This window comes from Chlorocebus sabaeus, chromosome 1 (assembly GCF_047675955.1).
Source record: "Chlorocebus sabaeus isolate Y175 chromosome 1, mChlSab1.0.hap1, whole genome shotgun sequence".
Lineage (NCBI taxonomy): Eukaryota > Metazoa > Chordata > Mammalia > Primates > Cercopithecidae > Chlorocebus > Chlorocebus sabaeus.
Genome location: NC_132904.1, coordinates 113,073,553 through 113,093,960, shown reverse-complemented (window position 1 = coordinate 113,093,960; position 20,408 = coordinate 113,073,553). Strand labels below are relative to the sequence as shown.

The following is a 20,408-nucleotide window of genomic DNA, read 5'->3' as shown; positions in this document are numbered from 1 at the left end:
GCTAAGATCGCACCCCTGCACTCCAGCCTGGCGACAAAGCAAGACTCTGCCTTAAAAGAAAAAGAAAGTATAGCTTTCTAATGCACTTTCTTTACTTTGTGTTATGTACAGCGCTCCCCAGTATCAAACTTCCTTCCCCCATGAAGGGACTAAATTTTTCTCCCGTCTCTAGTTCATTGGAAAGGAATTTCTGGGCTTGGGATTTTTGTTTGTTTGTTTGTTTGTTTTGAGACTGAGTCTCGCTGTGTCATCCAGGCTAGAGTGCAGTGGCACAATCTCAGCTCACTGCAACGTCCACCTCCTGGGTTCTAGAGATTCTCCTGCCTCCTCATCTTGGGTAGCTGGGACTACAGGCACCTGCCACCACGCCAACTAATTTTTGTAATTTTAGTAGAGACATGGTTTCACCATGTTGACCAGGCTGTCTCGAACTTCTGACCTCAGGTGATCCGCCTCTTTCGGCCTCCTAAAGTGCTAGGATTACAGGCGTGAGCCATCTTGTACCCCTGGCACTCCCCTCATGATTTAGAACGCTGAGTCTTGATTAAACCTGCTGTACATTGTTACCACCTGGCATTCTCTCCAGGTGGTATAGAATGGCACTCTCAGAAACCTCTATATGTTTCTATACTATAAAGATTCTATGAAGAGCCAATTTCCTTTCTGCCTTCCTGATGACCAAGCTTCCAATGGCATGTGCTTTGTACACACATTTCACATTGGACACTTGTACTCATACAGAGGCCATCCTTGATGTTTTCCATTCATTCATACAGAACAGGATGTGAATCTATTTAGTGCACCAGATACTTATATAAATGAGTTAATTGCTCATCAAGGACACTGTTCTCTTGCGGCTCTTTCTGCCCGTAAGACCTTGGGGGCAGACCTGCATCTGCTGAAATCACTGCATGGGGTGGGTCTAGCTGCATCCCATCTGTATTAACTACTTTCCCTTCAGGAGTGTGAGCAGCTGCAGAAGATGTACGGGGGGCAGATTGATGAAAGAACCCTGGAAAAGACCCAGCAGCAGCATATGTTATACCAGCAGGAGCAGCACCATCAAATTCTCCAGCAACAAATTCAAGTAGGCTCTCACTCTTTGCTTTCTCCAACTTGTTTGGAGTTTGCTTTCAGGCTGATTTGCCTATGCATTTTGGAGGAGACCACTCAGCACAAAGTGGATTTGAGTTCTATTGGTGGTTGACATGTTTTAATAAAGGTGATCAGATCTTCTGGTGAACAACAAAAGCATAAATCTGAGACACAGTTCTTTCTGTTTCTTCCCTTCCTGGGAATAGCTCTGAGTAATCTTCAAGCTCGCAATAATTTTTTCCTTTCCCCATATATGTTTTAGGATTCTATCTGTCCTCCTCAGCCATCTCCACCTCTTCAGGCTGCATGTGAGAATCAGCCAGCCCTCCTCACCCACCAGCTCCAGAGGTATGAATCATTTTGTGTTGTGCCTAAGCCATTGTCTCCATAGCATGGTACCCTTGGCTTGACTCACTGGGAGATATGGACTGACTGAGCATTCATCTTGCAAGAATCTATTTGAAAAGAAGAGAAACCAGTGTAAATTTCAGGAACCTTCTTGAAATCCCAACTTCCTGTGCCACTTCATTTCCTTAGCCCCATGAGCAAAGTAATCTGATATCTAATACAGGAGGCCAGACATAGGCCCACAATGAACTCTGCCATTTTGGCTGGGAAGTCTGGTCAAACAAGATGTAGACAGGTTTTAAATAGACTGTGGTGGATGGCTTATGTATATTTTTCCAACATGAAGGCTTATCAAAGTAAAAAAATAGTTTCCACTTATATATATGTTATATGGCTGAAATGTAAGATTGTACTGTCACCTTAGGAAGCTTCTTTGTGTATCTCTTTTGTTATTTTTAAGGTTAAGGATTCAGCCTTCAAGCCCACCCCCCAACCACCCCAACAACCATCTCTTCAGGCAGCCCAGTAATAGTCCTCCCCCCATGAGCAGTGCCATGATCCAGCCTCACGGTGAGTGGAGAGGTTCAGACCAAACAGTTCATTATATGCCACATGGGAAAAAATGATGGTCTCAGTTTTGAGTACCATAAACCATTTGAAAGGCAGAATAATATAGTATTCAGGGGTATGGGCTCTAGAGCCAAGCTGCTTTGGTTTGCATCCTGGTTTCATCGGTTTCTTAGCTGTTAACCCTTGGGTAAGTTAACTTGACTTCTTGAATTAGTCCATTTTCACACTGCTATAAAGAACTGACTGAGACTAGGTAATTTGTAAAGGAAAGAGGTTTAATTGACTCATATTTCCACGTGGCTGGGGAGGCCTCAGCAAACTTAAAATCATGGCAGAAGGAGAAGCAAGGCTTGTCTTCCATGGTGGCAGGAGAGAGACTGCACTGGGGAAAGTGCCAGAAACTTATCAAAAGACCAGCTCTGGAGAATTCCCTCATTATCATGAGAACAGCATGGAGGAAACCGCCCTGTGATCCAGTCACCTCCCACCAGGTCCCTCCTTTGACACATGGGGACTATACTTCAAGATGAGATTTGGGTGGGTACACAGAGCCAAACCATATTACTTCTCAAATGTCAACTGAGGATAATTGTGGTACAGTATGTAGATATATGTAAAACACTTGGAACAGTCTCTGGCACAAAATAGTTCTCAATAAAGGTTAACTATTATTAATGTTTTTAATAAAACCTCCAGCCCTACCAAATAAAAAGCAGCTACCAGAACCTTCCTTATAGTCACGCCTCCATTTGGCTGCCTGCTATGCACGTGGGCCCCTCTCTTGTGGGTGTATAGATGGGAGTGAAGATAAGTATACCGTGACTGTGAGTCTTCAGAGGTCAGGCGTCTTAGGATCTCTTGAGTAATACTCCCCAAGCTACGTCCCTAGTCAGTCTCCCTAGGATCCTTGAGAAGAGTCTGAATTGGCCTCTAGGCCCTTCCTACTTAAAGTGGGGTCCTCCAGCCACCAACATTGGGAGAAAAAGCAAGATCTCAGGTCGTATTCCAGACCTGTTAAGAGTTTTTTTGTTTTTTGTTTTTTGTTTTTTTGAGATGGAGTCTCACCCTGTCACCCAGGCTGGAGTGCAGTGGTGTGATCTTGGCTCACTGCAACCTCCACTTCCGGGTTCAAATGATTCTCCTGCCTCAGCCTCCCAAGTAGCTAGGATCACAGGCGCCCGCCACCACACCCAGCCAGTTTTTGTATTTTTAGTAGAGACGGGATTTCACCATGGTGGCCAGGCTGGTCTTGAACTCCTGACCTCAGGTGACCCACCCACCTTGGCCTCCCAAAGTGCTGGGATTACAGGCATGAGCCACCACGCCCAGCCTAGAGTCTGCATTTTTAACCAGATGCCAGGCCATTTGTGTGCACGTGAAAGTTCAAGAAGCACTGCCTAGATCCGAGTTACCCCAAGAATAATCCATGGACCAGCTTTTAGGGGAACTTGTTGGAAACACAAATTCTTGGGGGCCCATCTGACCTACTGAATCAGAGTTTGAAACATAATTATATAGATAGGGCCCAGGAATCTTCTGTTTAACGAGTTCTCCAGACTTGTCTTGTGCACACTGCAGTTTGAGAAGCACTGTTTGAGCTGGTATGTGGTTTGAGTATCCTTATTGGCTCTCATTACTCCTGGCTGGCTGGTGACCTGGGCACTTGGTCACTCTGAGGTTCCTTTCTCTCCAGGAGCTGCATCTTCCTCCCAGTTTCAAGGCTTACCTTCCCGCAGTGCAATCTTTCAGCAGCAGCCTGAGAACTCTTCCTCTCCTCCCAACGTGGCACTAACCTGCTTGGGTATGCAGCAGCCTGCTCAGTCACAGCAGGTCACCATCCAAGTCCAAGAGCCTGCTGACATGCTCAGCAACATGCCAGGTACAGCTGCAGGCTCCAGTGGGCGGGGCATCTCCATCAGCCCCAGTGCCAGTCAGATGCAGATGCAGCACCGTACGAACCTGATGGCCACCCTCAGCTATGGGCACCGTCCCTTGTCCAAGCAGCTGAGTGCTGACAGTGCAGAGGCTCACAGGTAAGACCGCCTAACGTCACCCAGCCATCTCTGCATGGATCCAGGTGGGAGGAAGCCCCTTAGCAGAGTGAAAGAAAAGGAGGGAAGGAGAATAGGCCTGACTAGGCTGTGGTCTTGTTTCACGCCTTCTAAAATCAGGATGGTGGGTGTGGGATGAACTTGTCTGCTTTTTATTGACCCAGGGTTAAAATTCTAATGAGGCTGAGGTGGAAAATGGGAAAGCTACCTTACTATTGCTTGCAAAGAAGAAAATGGCCTATTAGAGGAATGTATAAAAATGTCAGTTCCCCCTTTCTTGAAGGGAACATCTTGAAGTTGCTTCCTTCGAGATGAGCTAGCTCTATTACCCACGCAGTGCCCTCAGTCCCTTGGAGGTTACTGGACAAGCCAATAATGGAATAAATAGGGACAATGCATACATTTGCCACTTCTCTGTCACACCACAGTTCTCTGTACCAGTGGGTTCTCCCTACTGAGGAGGAGGAGGAGGGGCTGTTCCCTGGGAAGTCTAGGACTTGTTACATGGATGTCTGGTACTCACTCCCTTTTGTGTCTGCAGCTTGAACGTGAATCGGTTCTCCCCTGCTAACTACGACCAGGCGCATTTACACCCCCATCTGTTTTCGGACCAGTCCCGGGGTTCCCCCAGCAGCTACAGCCCTTCAACAGGAGTGGGGTTCTCTCCAACCCAAGCCCTGAAAGTCCCTCCACTTGACCAGTTCCCCACCTTCCCTCCCAGTGCACATCAGCAGCCGCCACACTATACCACATCGGCACTACAGCAGGCCCTGCTGTCTCCCACACCGCCAGACTATGCAAGACACCAGCAGGTACCCCACATCCTTCAAGGACTGCTGTCTCCCCGACATTCACTCACCGGCCACTCGGACATCCGGCTGCCCCCAGCAGAGTTTGCACAGCTCATTAAAAGGCAGCAGCAACAACGGCAGCAGCAGCAGCAGCAACAGCAGCAACAGCAAGAATACCAGGAACTGTTCAGGCACATGAACCAAGGGGATGCGGGGAGTCTGGCTCCCAGCCTTGCGGGACAGAGCATGACAGAGCGCCAGGCTTTATCCTATCAAAATGCTGACTCTTATCACCATCACACCAGCCCCCAGCATCTGCTACAAATCAGGGCACAAGAATGTATCTCACAGGCTTCCTCAGCCACCCCGCCCCACGGGTATGCTCATCAGCCAGCACTGATGCATTCAGAGAGCATGGAGGAGGACTGCTCGTGTGAGGGGGCCAAGGACGGCTTCCCAGACAGTAAGAGTTCAAGTACATTGACCAAAGGTTGCCATGACAGCCCTTTGCTCTTGAGTACCGGTGGACCTGGGGACCCTGAATCTTTGCTAGGAACTGTGAGTCATGCCCAGGAATTGGGGATACATCCCTATGGTCATCAGCCGACTGTTGCATTCAGTAAAAATAAGGTGCCCAGCAGAGGTAAGTGTCTCCTCACAGTGAAAGTCCTGGGCCAGTCTGCCCTAATCAACTGACTCAGTAATGTTATCTTTTTTCAGCTAGTATTTTGTGTTCCTAAGAAAAGAATTTCTGAGAAGAGCTTCAGGACCTTCTTGGGGAGAAGCATGTAGAAAGTGGGCATTGGTGGGCGAGGGCTCCATTTTCAAAATCAAAGGACCATGACACAAAATTAGCACTTAGTCAATAAGATAGATGATCTGTTTCCCTTATTCATACCACAGTTTCTTGGAACCCAGACATTCTTGACTGCCATCAAAAGAGCTAACTTTAACTTTGCAATAGAAAAAAGTCAGCCAAACATAATTTAGTGTAAATAGTGCGGGAACAAGAGTCAAAGCACCTTAATTCTGCTCTTGCAGCTATCATGTATGTGATAACTTTGTCATTTAAACCCTCTGATTCTGATTTTCCTCATCTGTGAAGAAGGTGCGGAGGAACAATGGAGTATCTTAGAGTATCTGTGGAGATGAAAACATGTATATATGTGTTTGTTTCTATGTAATGTTTGTGTGAGAGAGAGAAAGAGGCACATTCAGATGATCTGAAGTGTATGATTTCAGTGCATAAATGTGAGGTATTATTACTCTGGCCGTTTTATTAGTGAGCTAAATGCGGAATATTACAGCATCATAAGGGGCCCCATTATTTCATTTTGTACCACTTTATAATTAATGAGTATATTCATTCTCATTCTGAAGGAGATCAGGATTACACTCAGTAAGTTATACTTAGAAAATATAGTTCTGTTAGCATCATAGCATTCATCCTAGACAAAACCAGGAATCTTGCAATTTACCGCTCCTCACCATTGCCATCCAAAGGAATAAAAAGCAATTTATCTGTAAACCGTACAACCCTGAGACTGAGCAATTTCTTCCATCCTTCCCTCCCTGGAACTACCTGCATCTCCTGCCCTGTCCTTTAAAGGCAATGCTGAAAACTCAGCTCCAAGGGGAATTCGGTCCTGCGGCACAGAGCAGTAGAGAAGGCCTTGCTGTAAAGTGGTTTCTGTGAAAAAGCCTTGGTGGTGCCAGGTTATACTTACTATGCACTCTTAGGGAGGGAACTGTTGCCTGAAATGCCAATTCAAGCCTGACCTTTTGAACAGGTGGGTGTCATCCAGCTCAGAGGCTGGCCCAGTGAGATATATTGTGTCCACCTGTGGCTGCTGCAGTCTTAGTGGGCATAGGAGGATGGGAGCTTTCAGAACCAGGTCATAGGTGGAATGGTTAACAGACCTGAGGGTATTTAGGATTGGGAGGAAAAACTAAGAGAAACACCACACTTGTTAGTTGGAAGAAGGGATCAGATTTTTCTGGGTTCATATTACGGGGCAGAACCAAGATCAAGATAGAAGTTGCGGCCGGGCGCGGTGTCTCAAGCCTGTAATCCCAGCACTTTGGGAGGCCGAGGCGGGCGGATCACGAGGTCAGGAGATCGAGACCATCCTGGCTAACATGGTGAAACCCCGTCTCTACTAAAAAATACAGGCCGGGCACGGTGGCTCAAGCCTGTAATCCCAGCACTTTGGGAGGCCGAGACGGGCGGATCACGAGGTCAGGAGATCGAGACCATCCTGGCTAACACAGTGAAACCCCGTCTCTACTAAAAAATACAAAAAACTAGCCGGGCGAGGTGGCGGGTGCCTGTAGTCCCAGCTACTCGGGAGGCTGAGGCAGGAGAATGGCGTAAATCCGGGAGGCGGAGCTTGCAGTGAGCCGAGATCTGGCCACTGCACTCCAGCCTGGGCAACAGAGTGAGACTGCCTCAAAAAAAAAAAAAAAAAAAAAACAAAAAAAACTAGCCGGGCGAGGTGGCGGGCGCCTGTAGTCCCAGCTACTCGGGAGGCTGAGGCAGGAGAATGGCATAAACCCGGGAGGTGGAGCTTGCAGTGAGCTGAGATCCGGCCACTGCACTCCAGCCTGGGCGACGGAGCGAGACTCCGTCTCAAAAAAAAAAAAAAGAAGTTGCAGCAAATTTCAGCTCATCCTATGGAAGAGCTTTATAAGAACTCTCCAGAACAGGCTGCCTTAGCAGCCTGGGAGTTTTCTAACAGAGGTGGGATGATGGTATGGGGATGTTGTGGAAAAGATTCCCCTGCAAATGGAAGCTTCCAGCACACTATAGTTGGCATGAAAAGGAGATAAGCTCACATTTCTTTTTTTTTTTTTTTTTTTTTTTGAGATGGAGTCTCACTGTGTTGCCCAGGCTGGAGTGCAGTGGCACGATCTCGGCTCACTGCAAGCTCCTCCCAGGTTCACGCCATTCTCCTGCCTCAGCCTCTCGAGTAGCTGGGACTACAGGCGCCCGCCACCACGCCCGGCTAATTTTTTGTATTTTTAGTAGAGACAGGGTTTCACCGTGTTAGCCAGGATGGTCTCGATCTCCTGACCTTGTGATCCGCCCACCTCGGCCTCCAAAAGTGCTGGGGTTACAGACGTGAGCCACGGCGCCCGGCCAAGCTCAACATTTCTATTGTGCCTTCCATGTGCCAGTCACCAAATGCTGTTCACATACAGATTCATTTAATCCTCACAACAACCGTACAACCCTAGAATAACCAACTCTTATTCCCATTTACCAGTGCAACAGCAGAGGCCCAGAGATTAAGTAATTTGTCCCCAAAGTCAAGAGGTATTGAGTGGCAGCTGAACATAAGAGTACTCACACTAGCTGTCACTGACAAGAGAGATGCTCACTGAACAAGTCCCGGGTGTGCAGGGCACTGAGGAAGGAGCACAGCTACAGCAAACAGTGCTTCTGCCCTCCACCCCTGCCCCAGCCTGGGTCACCGTGTACTTTCAATACTTCTTGAAATGTTTTTCTTCAAAAATTATTTTCTCTAGTTTCTCTTTACCTTCCTTCCTGTGTGACTTCAATGTATAGAAAGTCTGGAGAGCATAATTCCCCATTGTCCCCTGATTGTCAGAGGACCCCTTCTTCGGCAGGCATGCTAGTCTGTTGAGTACCCACTGTTGGTGCAAGTGCTGTGGGCACACCAGAGGAGGGAAAGATTAGTTCAATCCAAGGAATGAGGTAGGTTTCCAGCAATAAGTAGCTTGTGGGTTGGGTCCTGGTGGATGAAGAAGATTTGCCATTTGGATCTAGAGGAGAAGCAAGAGAAAAGAACAATGGGTGAGACTGTCTAAAGGAATTTTTCCAAGGACGGCAGCAGGCTTGGTTGGTTTGAAGTACAGTGTACATGAAGGCATTAGTAGAAGCTAAGGACAGAGGTTTTCTAAAATGCATCGTCTAGATTAAGCTGTACCATGAAAAAAACTCAAGTTTCTTTTTTCTTTTTTTTTTTTTTAAGGCAGAGTCTCACACTGTTGCCCATGCTGGAGTTCAGTGGCACCATCTTGGCTCACTGCAACCTCCACCTCCTGGGTTCAAGCTATTCTCCTGCCTCAGCCTCCTGAGTAGCCAGGATTATAGGCGTGCACCACCACGCCTAACTAATTTTTTTTGTAGAGATGGGGTTTCACCATGTTGGCCAGGCTGGTCTTGAACTCCTGACCTCAAGTGATCCACCCACCTCAGCCTCACAAAGTGCTGGGATTACAGGCATGAACTACCATGCCTGGCCTTCAAGTTTCTTTTGAAAACTTCAGAGCTTACATTTTTACTTTACCGAAAAAATCATCAGATAATTTACTGTTCACTTTTGTCATGAAAGGCTTATAATGCTGTGCCCCCACCACCCTGCAGGCAAGTGGGGGAGCTTACTCTTCTCAGCCATTCTGGCCAGGAAGGAATGCCTGCTGTTTCTTTTAATGGTCTCCATCTCAACTGTGTTGCACAAGACTCTACTGTAGGTGCTGTGCGAATGCAGAGATGAAAGGATAAAGAACCTGTCCTCAGGGAGCTTCTGCTCTACCGGAGGATGTAAAACAAGCTCATAAACAGCTTTGCTATGAAGTGCTAGGTACTGAGTGCTACAAGAAGTATCATTAAGAAGAGCAGAGCTAGTGTGATCTTCTTAGCATTTCTTAAGGGTAGATGAACAGGGATTGTTGGTGTTATTTAGTTACTTTTTGAGCCAGGGTCTTGCTCTGTCACCTAGGCTAGAGTGCAGTGGTACAACCACGGTTCACTGCAGCCTCGACTTCCTGGGCTCAAGCAATCCTCCCACCTCAACTTCCTGAGCAGCTGGGACTACAGGTGTGTGCTACTACACCCAGCTAATTTTTTCTTTCCCTTTGGTAGAGATGGGGTCTTGCTATGTTGCTGGGGCTGATCTTGAACTCCTGGGCTCAAACAATCCTCCCTCCTCGGCCTCCCAAAATGCTGGGATTACAGGCACGAGCCACCACACCCAGCCATGCTGGTATTAGTAAAGGAAAATTAGATGCCATCGTATCAATGTCCATGGTTACCTACTTCCTTGATGGCGATTTGCCACCAGCCAGTGTGAGGCCAGGCACTGTGAGAGCACTGAGCAGGCAGCATGCCAAAGGGTTGGAGAAGTGTCAGATTTCACATGCCCCATGCTGTCTGTAATCTCCCTGCCTGCCACCCTAGGAGGAAAAACAAGGTTTGTCTTCTATAGTGGTACATACACTTGATTTTTTTGACTTTGCAAATAAATACAGCAGCATAATCAGTCTACACCATGAGATTACCAACTGGAACTCACAAAGAAAACCACATCCTCTTCTCTGAGCTCAGTCAGCCTCAGCATTATTACTCAGGCCTCATAGAGCAGTAAAATGCTGACAGAGTTAGAGGAGTTACCCCAGAGCCTTTAAGGGGAGTATGCAGGCACGTCATTGCTCCCATTTTCTCTCAAAACCCAGTAAGTGAGTAAGGACGAGTCAACATTGACAGATTCAATAGAGAATTGTGCAAGTTGCCCCAGAGTTCCCCGGGCAGGTGAGTGGTGTGCGTTGTGTCCGTTTGTGCATTTTCCCCCCTGTGTGATTGGACGATCATCCCACCTCTGCACTCTCTCAGCTTTAGTTTGATAAATTCAAGCATGTAACTCTGGGGAACCATCTTTCCTCCATGATTTCTATGTCCTTTGGTAGCTGCTGAATTGGCATAAAGGGTTGTCAAAGATTTGATCCTCAATCTCATGTTCCTTGGGCAGTGAGTTAGTCTGTTTATACCCCCCAAAATGGTCAATAGGGTCTCATTCACGGAGTGTCACAAAGGACTTCTAAACTCAGGGTCTGCATTCTTAACCAAAAATCAGACTTGACTTACTTGGTCTTTTACAGTTGATTAAAGACTCTTTTACATGTGTTGTCTTTTTGAGCCCCCAAACAACCCTCATTTTTCAGATCAGGAACCTTGAGGAGAAGCTGAAAGATTTGCCAACACTTGTGTACTTTCCTGGTGAGGGAGCTGGGTCCTGACTTCAAGTTTTCTGATCCCCTGGTCATATATTTTTTCCTTTATACCTCTTTGCCCACTCTGTACCCTCTAAGCACAGCTGCCAAGTGAAAGATGCTAGCTTCCAGGTCTTTGACCTACTGATGATACTGAAACTTGAGCAGACAGAACCCTGGTGTATCCCCTGACTCCTATTAATGCTCTTTTTCATCTGGTTTTTAACTCACATTTGTCTGTCCTGAATCAGAGGCTTCTCTTGGAAATTAAAGTTTCCCCAAGTCATTTGTTCATTTACATATGGGTAAATTGTCCCTCATAATTCTGCAAGCAGGGTTCTGTAATTAAATCTATTTCCTTGTTTGTTTTTGTCAGCTGACTCAGTACGCCCTTATGCACTCAGAAATAACATTTCTAAGCTGAATAAAAATCATGCCAGACTTTATTGAGCTTTTACAATGCAGTAACCTCTATGAAGCACTCCACACCCACTGAGTCAGTCCTGTTGTACAGATAACGAAGACCCAGCAGAGCGGAATAATTCACCCAAGCTCCCGCTCCTCAGGAAGCCGCGAAGCCAGGATTTACGGCCAAGTCTTTCTGACCCCAGAGCTTGCGCTTATGACCCTTGTGCTCAACTCCAGCTTGGCTGAGGGATGAGCTCTGGGAAGACCCCCCACCTGGTTTGTCAGGCAGTCGCTTGTTCTGTCTTGGTGCCTACAGCATCAGACCTGAAGGTGGGGAAGAGAGCAGACAAGGCAGAACGCAAAGGTGGGTGGTGGGTGTTTTGGTTTGCAGAGGTCCCATTCTCAGGAATGAAAACAAGTCCTGAGAGAGGGAGAGAAAAGACCCTTAAAAGACACGGCAAACAAACCAAAACACTGAGACCTCCAGAAGAGGCAGGAAGGCTCCAACCAGGACTGTATACATTGTGTTAGCTTTGCTGTTTCCTCATGGTTAGTAATGAGCTTTTAAAAATCTTTAAACAGGAGAGCACTCATGTTTGTCCTTGCAGAGAGCAAAGAGATGCAACTGATGAGATTTGCATCCAACTATATAATCAGGCTTAAAGGAAAAAAGCACCCCAAGGAATTGAGTAGATGATGTCAGCTATCAAAGAAGACAATATAGGTTTTTGAAAAAGTAAGAAGCGGCTGCTTGCATTGCTTCTTGGCAAAGCAGACAGAATCATCATTTCCTCACTCCTACACAACCATGTTGCACCACTTCCTGCCAGTGGTTTTTGGTTGGCCCTGGCGCGAACATGCAAGCCGTGCCCACTGAGAGGAATTGGGCAGAGTGGGTAGGACGGGCGGGCCAATCCCACAGAGCGAGTCCTGGTGTCCTTTCTTTTTTTTTTTTTTTTTGAGACGGGAGTCTCCTCTGTCGCCCAGGCTGAGTGCAGTGGAGTGCAGTGGCGTGATCTTGGCTCACTGCAAGCTCCGCCTCCTGGGTTCACGCCATTCTCCTGCCTCAGCCTCCTGAGTAACTGGGACTACAGGCGCCCGCCACCACGCCCAGCTAATTTTTTGTATTTTTAGTAGAGATGGGGTTTCACTGTGTTAGCCAGGATGGTCTCGATCTCCTGACCTTGTGATCCACCCACCTCGGCCTCCCAAAGTATTGGGATTACAGGCGTGAGCCACTGCGCCCGGCCATCCTGGTGTAGGTTTTCTTTCATCATCTTCTCTCTGCTGGTTTTAGCTTGCTGTAGCAAAAGAGTTGGCTTCTGGCTGTTCCTTTTACCTCTTTGCTCAGAGAACTTTCAAAAGATTTCTCACTTGCCATCATCTTTGGTAGCTGGGAAGCTCCCTTCTCCTCTAATTTTCTCCAGAATGTCTTGCATTACTAGCAATGTGCATGTCAGTTAGCTTCCCTCCCTCTCCATCCTGCCTCTGCCCCTAAGTCCAAGCCTAACCTTAATCATTATAGAAAACCATTTAAATACAGAGACCTGAAATCCTTTACCCAACAGTCAAGAAGTATGCTTTGCTTTCATTATTCAAATAGATCATTGGAATGGCACAGTTAGCATTAGAGCTGTGTTTGCTATTAAGAGTTTTTTTTTTTTAAAACTTAGTCCCACCGAGAGTCAGTTCATCCAGATAAGCTCAGTCGTTTCCAAGAAGCATTAACTCAGAAAACCAACCAAGCAAATACAACTTATTTTCAAGTCCCAGGCTTTTAAAGACTGAAGTCAGAAGTGCTACCAGGAGGATCCTGTCAACATAGGTGTGGCTTTGATAGTCTTCTTGACTATCCTTGATCAAGAAAAAGTACTCATTCCTCTTTCTCTCCAATTCTAATCTATAGAGTTGTATGCCCTAACAGGATAGTAGCCCATATTAAGACAGCATTTATTTTTATTATTATTTTTTGAGATAGAGTCTCACTCTGTTGCCCAGGCTGGAGTGCAGTGGCATGGTGTTGGCTCACTGCAATCTCTGCCTTCTGAGTTTAAGCAATTCTCCTGCCTCAGCCTCCTGAGTAGCTGGGACTACAGGTGCACACCACCACACCCAGCTAATTTTTGTATTTTTAGTAGAAGCAGGGTTTCGCCATGTTGGCCAGGCTGGTCTCGAACTCCTGACCTCAGGTGATCCACCTGCCCCGGCCTCCAGAAGTGCTGGGATTATACACTCCCGGCCTAAAGAGCATTTACTGACATCAGTGAAAGAGATCATAATGGGTATAGGACAGTGTTCTAGAACACTGAAGGTTCACAGACATACATGAGATATAGTTCTTGCCTGCAAAGAATTTATAGTCTAATGTGAATGATTAAGTACATAATTGAACATGGTACCAAGGATAATGTTAGAGCAATCAGACACAAAGTCTTTTGAAGTTTAAAGGAAGAAATGATCTATTTCTGTTTGAAAGGAAAAGTTTAATAAAGACAATAGCATTTGATATGAACATAGAATGATGAGTTGCTTTGGATTGGCAGGAATGGAGGCAGAAGAATCAGTTATTTGCAGATAGAAGGAACAATGAGAGCAAATGCATAGAATTGTGCATAGATGGGGGACAGTTAAGTGGTCCCATTTGACTAGAGCTTAGAATGTGCGGAGAGGGGATTATGAGACACTGATTGGAAGATAGCCGGGGGCGGTGTTGTAAAACAAAAGTGGACTACAGAATGGTTGGTCTCTGTAGGGTAGTAATGAGGGATTGGTTATGAGTCTAGCGAAATAATCCAGGCAAGAGGTAATCAGGTTTCCATGAGATTGGCAACAAAGGGATTGAAGTGACCAGCATTGCAGAGGTAGATTCAGTACCAGGAGTAAGGAATCAATAGTGGCCCCAAGAGCTTATGCCTGGAAGATTTGGAAAATGAGGCATCAATACAACAATGTCTGAAGGAGTAGCAGGTTATGGGGGAAGTGGATGGGTTTGGAACTGGACATGGTAAGTGCTACATGCTGGTGAGATATCCAAGGAAAGATACCTAGTAAGTAGCTGGAAGTATGGATCTGGGCCTTAAAGGAGCACTTCAGTAATTCTTTACATAAAGACGGTACAGCCATGAAAACAGATGATGTTGCCAAAGTAAGTACGGGGAGAGAGAAGGTCAAGGACAAAAATGCGGAGAGTACTTGCTTAGAAAGGGTAGAGGGGCCATCAAAGGAGTCAGAAGCAGCAGTTACAGAAGTAGAAAGAGGAGAGGAGCAGCGTGGTACACTGAGGTCACCGGGGGAGGAGAGAGGAGGCAGCCGCAGAACAGACGCATCCTCCCAGGCTAGAGCGTCCTGAAAGCTCTGAGAGTAATTCTCATGTGCATCTAGGTTTGAGAACAGATCATTGTTAATTCAACAGAGAAATGAAAGAAGGTTCAGTGGGGTCCAGCCATGCCCTGTTATGTGGGATTTTTTTCCCTAAGGGTGTGGCCCCCTCCCCTACAGCTCATCTTTTGGAGGGCTGGTCCAGGCTCCTCTCAGCCGTGACCACCGGCTGAGGATTAGCAGTTAGTGTACACGGTCTCCTCAGCCTTGCCCGTTGTCCCTTGCAAGACATTTCTTGGATGGAAGTTTGCAGTGCTGGGAGAAGTTCTGCCCCACTGACTCTATTCTGCTGTGTCTCCTCAGAGCCTGTCATAGGGAACTGCATGGATAGAAGTTCTCCAGGACAAGCAGTGGAGCTGCCGGATCACAATGGGCTCGGGTACCCAGCACGCCCTTCTGTCCATGAGCACCACAGGCCCCGGGCCCTCCAGAGACACCACACGATCCAGAACAGCGACGATGCTTATGTATGTTGGTCCCTCCTGCTGCGCAGAGGTGGATCCTCCCAGTCCCAGCCTCGAAACAGAGCATAGTGATGTGGGGTAGCCTCTCTTGGCCACTCTCCTCAGTCAGCATCCAGACTTTCTGGAAACTGTGGGGAGCATTTCTTTTCTTCGCCTTTTTCTTTTTCTTTTTTTTTTTTTGAGACGGAGTCTCACTCTGTCGCCCAGGCTGGAGGACAGTGGCGTGATCTCAGCTCACTACAACTTCCACCTCCCTGGTTCAAGTGAATCTTGTGCCTCAGCCTCCTGAGTAGCTGGGACTACAGGTGCCTGCCACCACACCTGGCTAATTTTTGTGTTTTTAGTAGGTATGGGGTTTTACCATATTGGCCAGGCTGGTCTCGACCTCTTGGCCTCAAGTGATCTGCCTGCCTTGAGAGCATTTCTTTGAGTCACCCTAACAGACGAAACCTTAATTCAAGTAGAATCTGTGCTCCAAATTTTAGACCAAAGAATCAGAAATAGTTGCCATCTGTTCCCTGTAGTTTTGATTATTAAACCTCTTCTTAGTCTAAACTCAGGCCCCAGCAAATAAGCCCATAAGCTTCTGGTTATTTTTCAGCAGCTACATTGAGCTTACTCAGATCAGGGGAACTGGTGGGCCTCAGCAGTTTTGTTTTCCTAGGGTGGCGCTAGTTACTAGACTAGCCACATGTGGCTATTCAAATCTAAACCAATGAAAATTAAAAACAATTAAAAATTCAGTTCCTCAGTCACACTTTAAGTGCTCAGTAGCCAGTTGTGGCTACTGGTTACCATATTGGACAGGACAGAGAGAACATTTCCATCACTGCAGAGTGTGACTGGATCGTGCTGTTCCTAAGACAAAGTCCCAGTGGAGATGGGGAGAGGTGGGAAACCTGGTTTTAGAAGGCCATGTAGGTGTCAAGGTGTCCCCACCAGCTGAGATTTGCCACATCCGCACCACCCTCACCACCCCACAGGGGAAAGCCAGGCAGCTTCCCACACTGCGGCTGTGGAGCGCCCCCTTTGGGTGGTGCTGTAGAGGAAGGAGGCTGGAGCGGGGCCCCAGGCTGTCTTTTGCCTGGGCTCCTTCAGAAGGACCAGCTGTCTTTAGGGGTTGCCTGAGAGTGGTGCCTTCTCTGGTGTGCTTATTTCTTAACTGTCTTCTGCAGGTACAGCTGGATAACTTGCCAGGAATGAGTCTTGTGGCTGGGAAAGCACTTAGCTCTGCCCGGATGTCGGATGCAGTTCTCAGTCAGTCTTCGCTCATGGGCAGCCAGCAGTTTCAGGATGGGGAAAGTGAGGGTGAGGAGCCTTATGCATGGGGCACTCCAGAGAAGTTCCTGGAGGGGCCTCCCTCCATCTTCCGTGACTGCTCCCCTCTTCGGTAGGAAGAGCTCATGGAGAGGTAGAGCCACAGCATCCCACACGTTCTGGACACAGCCCCTTTCCCCACTGGTCTTCCCTGAGTGCGGGTGTGTAAAGGAGGTGTGGCTTCTGGCCAGATGGCACAGGGCTCCCCATTCCTGCCTCTCATCTCTGTGATGATACGCCTTCAATCACTTTTTCCGGTTCTGCTTAGAGGGCATCAGGTCCTAATGGCACATTTTTGGCTCTCCTTGGAGCCAGTTGAGGGAGGGTGTCATAACAAATAATAGGCATAGGCCTTGGGCAGGACAGGTCTGCCATCAGTCCCAAGGCTGTCCTTTTCAGGCTCTGCAGGCGAGGCACTTGGCTTTCTGGACCCCGAGATCCTCATCTATAAAGTGGCAAAAACAACAAAGCCTTTATCCTACATCATGCTCTGAGGGCTGCCTGGCTTAGTGAGTATAAAGTGCTTAGCACAATGTCTGGAACAAGACAGTGCCAGGAATGGGTGCCTGCAGGCAGTAAAATTACTGTCCCTTTCACCGTTTAAGAGGTGATCCTTTCTGAAGGAGTCCCCTCTCTTCTCTCACACTACAGTAGTTGATCTTACCTAAGGATGGGAAAGGGTAAAGGAAAAGGGCAAAAACGGAACAGGCAGAGAATACAGGAAGAATCTTGGCCCCCGCCCATTGTCACTCAACACCTTGAGGGCCTGCTGTGAGCTAGAATTCAGGGCTGGGAGTCAGGCTGTGGGATGCTCAGACAGGTTGCCTTCGATTCCTCCTCTGTCTCCCCCTTGCTCTCCTAGCCCCCCAGTTCCCTGCCAACCTCATGTTCTTTTTGGTCTTGCAGAATGTGGGGCAAGCCTGGGAGGTCATGAGCACCCAGACCTGAGTGATGGCAGCCAGCATTTAAACTCCTCTTGCTATCCATCTACGTGTATTACAGACATTCTGCTCAGCTACAAGCACCCCGAAGTCTCCTTCAGCATGGAGCAGGCAGGCGTGTAACAAGAAACAGAGAGTGAGTGTCACCCTGGCCAGGGCCAAACCAGCCCTGTGGCCCAGTGCCCGCTCCCGATCCCATCGGGAGCTTCAGCGCATGTGTTGTGGTGGCCAGTGCAGTGGACAGTGCCACGCCTCCCCTCGAGGCCTTCACAGTTTCTTGCTTTGCATTAACTACCCTGCTAGTTTTAGGGCATGAGGTAGGGGTGGAGGTGTGCAGAAGAAATGCTACAGACAGTCTCTTGGTTCGGTTATGGGGAATAAGACACAAGACCCGCCTCGTGTTATAGGTGCTGTAGCCTTTATAGAGACAGCAGTGAGCTACGGCTCCAGAGGGTGGAGGTGACCTCTGGCCAGCGTAATAAGGAAAGGAGGAAGTCCTTAAATTCAGTCTAAAAGACAAAACCTGGCAGGAAAACATGTCCAGCCATATTTTTTAAGGCCGTACAGAAGCAAGTGGCAGGATATTCCAGACCAGGGAACTGTGTGATGAGAGGCCCATGGTAGAAAGAATGGGGAAACTGGCTCGTTTGGCTGGAGTAATGCAGAGAGTACACAGCAGGCACCACGGGTTGTATCTGGAAAATCTCTGACAGAAGAGGCCTGATGAAAGGGAAGCCACTTGGCAAATCCACATCAGAGCCTCAGTATGGCAAGCTGCTTGAACACCTGAGGAAAAGCGAACCCGCTGCATTTTTTTTTAAGTTTTAAATGGAATATTTGAGTCTCTTTTCAAACTAATTCTTCTCTGTGTCTGCTTTATTCCAGGTTTTGTGTACAGCTTGGGAATGAAAAGGTTGATCGTAAACCCACAGTATCTTGCAGCGTTGCGCCAAATCGCCCTTGTGTTTCTCTCCACCCAAAATATCACAGCTCCTTTCCTCACATTTGGTTCAGCCGTGTGCTGTTCTTTTGGGTTCTGAGAGGGTTTTGCCATGTTTGCTTGTATGACCAAGTCACCAAGGAAATAAACAGGAAGGAAATCCATGTTCTTCATCTTTTGTGACAGTACATTTGAGTTGGTGGTTTTTTTGTTGTGTTTGGGGGTTTGTGTTTTGTTTTGTTTTTGGTATGTTTTCTTCTGGAGGTCATTTACTTTCTTCTTTTTCTTCCTTTTTTTCCTCTCGTTCCTTTTTTGAAACAGGAGAGCAAAGCAGTTAGAGTTCAGAGGCCAGAGGCCTCAGGGCCACTCCCTCCCTAGCCTTCATCAGCAGAGCGCCCTCCATCCCCCTGAATTGCTCTTCCCCAAAAGCAAATACTAAAGGATGCCATCCTCTGGAATCCTAATGGCAGGCAAAGCGAGAGAGGAAGGGTGACAGCCTCTGGCACTTAGAGAACAAAAAGAACAAAAAAAGAGAAACCCCCAAGCCTGGAACCCAGAGAGGTCTTTACTGCTGGGATCCATGGAAAACATGGCTGTCCCAGCCAAGATCATATGACGAGTTTAGCACGGAGACTGAGAGTGACCTGGCATAGATGGTTTGCCAGTTAGAATGTCTCAATTTGAGCCTTTGCTTTTGGTGGATAACTCAGCTCCCCTCTTGTAACCTGGAAAGTTGGTTGCCTTTATCATCCTGCTGGTTTTATCTATGGACTGAACACCCGACAGCAGTGCACTATGCTTTCTGTGACATCTTTCATTCTCATTTTATATTGTGCTATAAAAAGGATTGTTTCTCCATATATATAAGTGTATATATATAATATATATATTATATGTGTGTATATATATTATATATATATATATGCTGTCCCCTTTCAGCCTCTTTGTCACAGGCAAGAAGTGTAGTAGGTTGCCTTGGGCCCTGCCTCTCTCCTAACCCCCTCTTCCCCACTGGGCACCCTCAGCCCCTGTATTTTAATTCTTGATCATGTAGAAATTGTTTTTGGTAAATGTTGATATTATTGTTATTATCATTATTAATAAAGAGAAAAGGAATTTTTGTTTAAATGAGAAATGTTTAACCAGATTCTGTTCTATTTGAATTGTGACTTGCACCTTTTGTTCCAAGTATTTCCTTTAGGCATTGTAATTGTGAACAGCTCTTACTTGTGCCAGTGACAGATGCAGTGGTCTCCTTTCCCCAGCTGAAGCAGTGCATACGCAATAGCTATTGTTTGTGTTATCTTTATTTCTCTTCATTGTTAGAAACCAAAGTCTTCTCTGCTGGCTGGGGCTGAGAGAGGGTCTGGGTTATCTCCCTCTGATCTTCAAAACAAGAGAGAGACCTTGAATACTCTGACTCTCCACCCTTGTGTTTTCTGGGAAAGCAGAGCAAGAGGTCCTGAGTCCCCTCCTAGTCTTTCATCCTGAATTTGCACAGAGGAAAGCGGGTGCCTGGCATGGCCATCCTGATGTTGCTGGCAGGATCTCCATGCACCTTGTCCGTCTCCACTGATACTGGCAGCTCGGCTCCTGGACCCAATATCCCTTGAGTGGAATTCTGCAGTGCAAGAGCCCTTCCTGGGAGCTGTCCCATGTTTCCATGGTCCCAGTCTCCCCCCCACTTGGTGGGGTCACCAACTACTCACCAGAAGGGGGCTTACCAAGAAAGCCCTAAAAACTGTTGACTTATCTGCGCTTGTTCCAGCTCTTATGCCCCCAACCTGCCCTACCACCACCACGTGCTCAGCCTGATCTGTTTACATGGTACTGTATGTATGGGAGAGCAGACTGCACCCTCCAGCAACACCAGAAGAAAGCCAGTGAGCCTACTAACCGTGCCATCTTGCAAACTACACTTTAAAAAAAAAAAACTCATTGCTTTGTATTGTAGTAACCAATATGCGCAGTATATGTTGAATGTATATGAACATACTTTCCTATTTCTGTTCTTTGAAAGCGTCAGAAGTATTTTTTTTTCTTTCTCATTTTATGTTGAACTAAAAAGGATTAAAAAAAATCTGCAGACTCAA

General features: G+C 47.1%; 1 protein-coding gene across 5 annotated transcripts in view; it reads left to right on the top strand.

Annotated features, from left to right (window-relative positions):
* Positions 1-20,408, top strand: part of SIK3 (SIK family kinase 3) — a 266,463-nt gene extending 246,055 nt beyond the window's left edge. For all 5 annotated transcript variants that reach the window (XM_073021303.1, XM_008020984.3, XM_008020983.3 and 2 more), the window contains 9 exons: positions 962-1,087; positions 1,358-1,443; positions 1,904-2,013; positions 3,707-4,046; positions 4,606-5,498; positions 14,957-15,120; positions 16,293-16,425; positions 17,341-17,511; positions 18,261-20,408. In XM_073021303.1, coding sequence (XP_072877404.1) covers positions 962-1,087; positions 1,358-1,443; positions 1,904-2,013; positions 3,707-4,046; positions 4,606-5,498; positions 14,957-15,120; positions 16,293-16,425; positions 17,341-17,498 — 2,010 coding nt within the window. In that variant the 3' untranslated portion in view covers positions 17,499-17,511; positions 18,261-20,408. The remainder of the gene's footprint in view (positions 1-961; positions 1,088-1,357; positions 1,444-1,903; positions 2,014-3,706; positions 4,047-4,605; positions 5,499-14,956; positions 15,121-16,292; positions 16,426-17,340; positions 17,512-18,260) is intronic.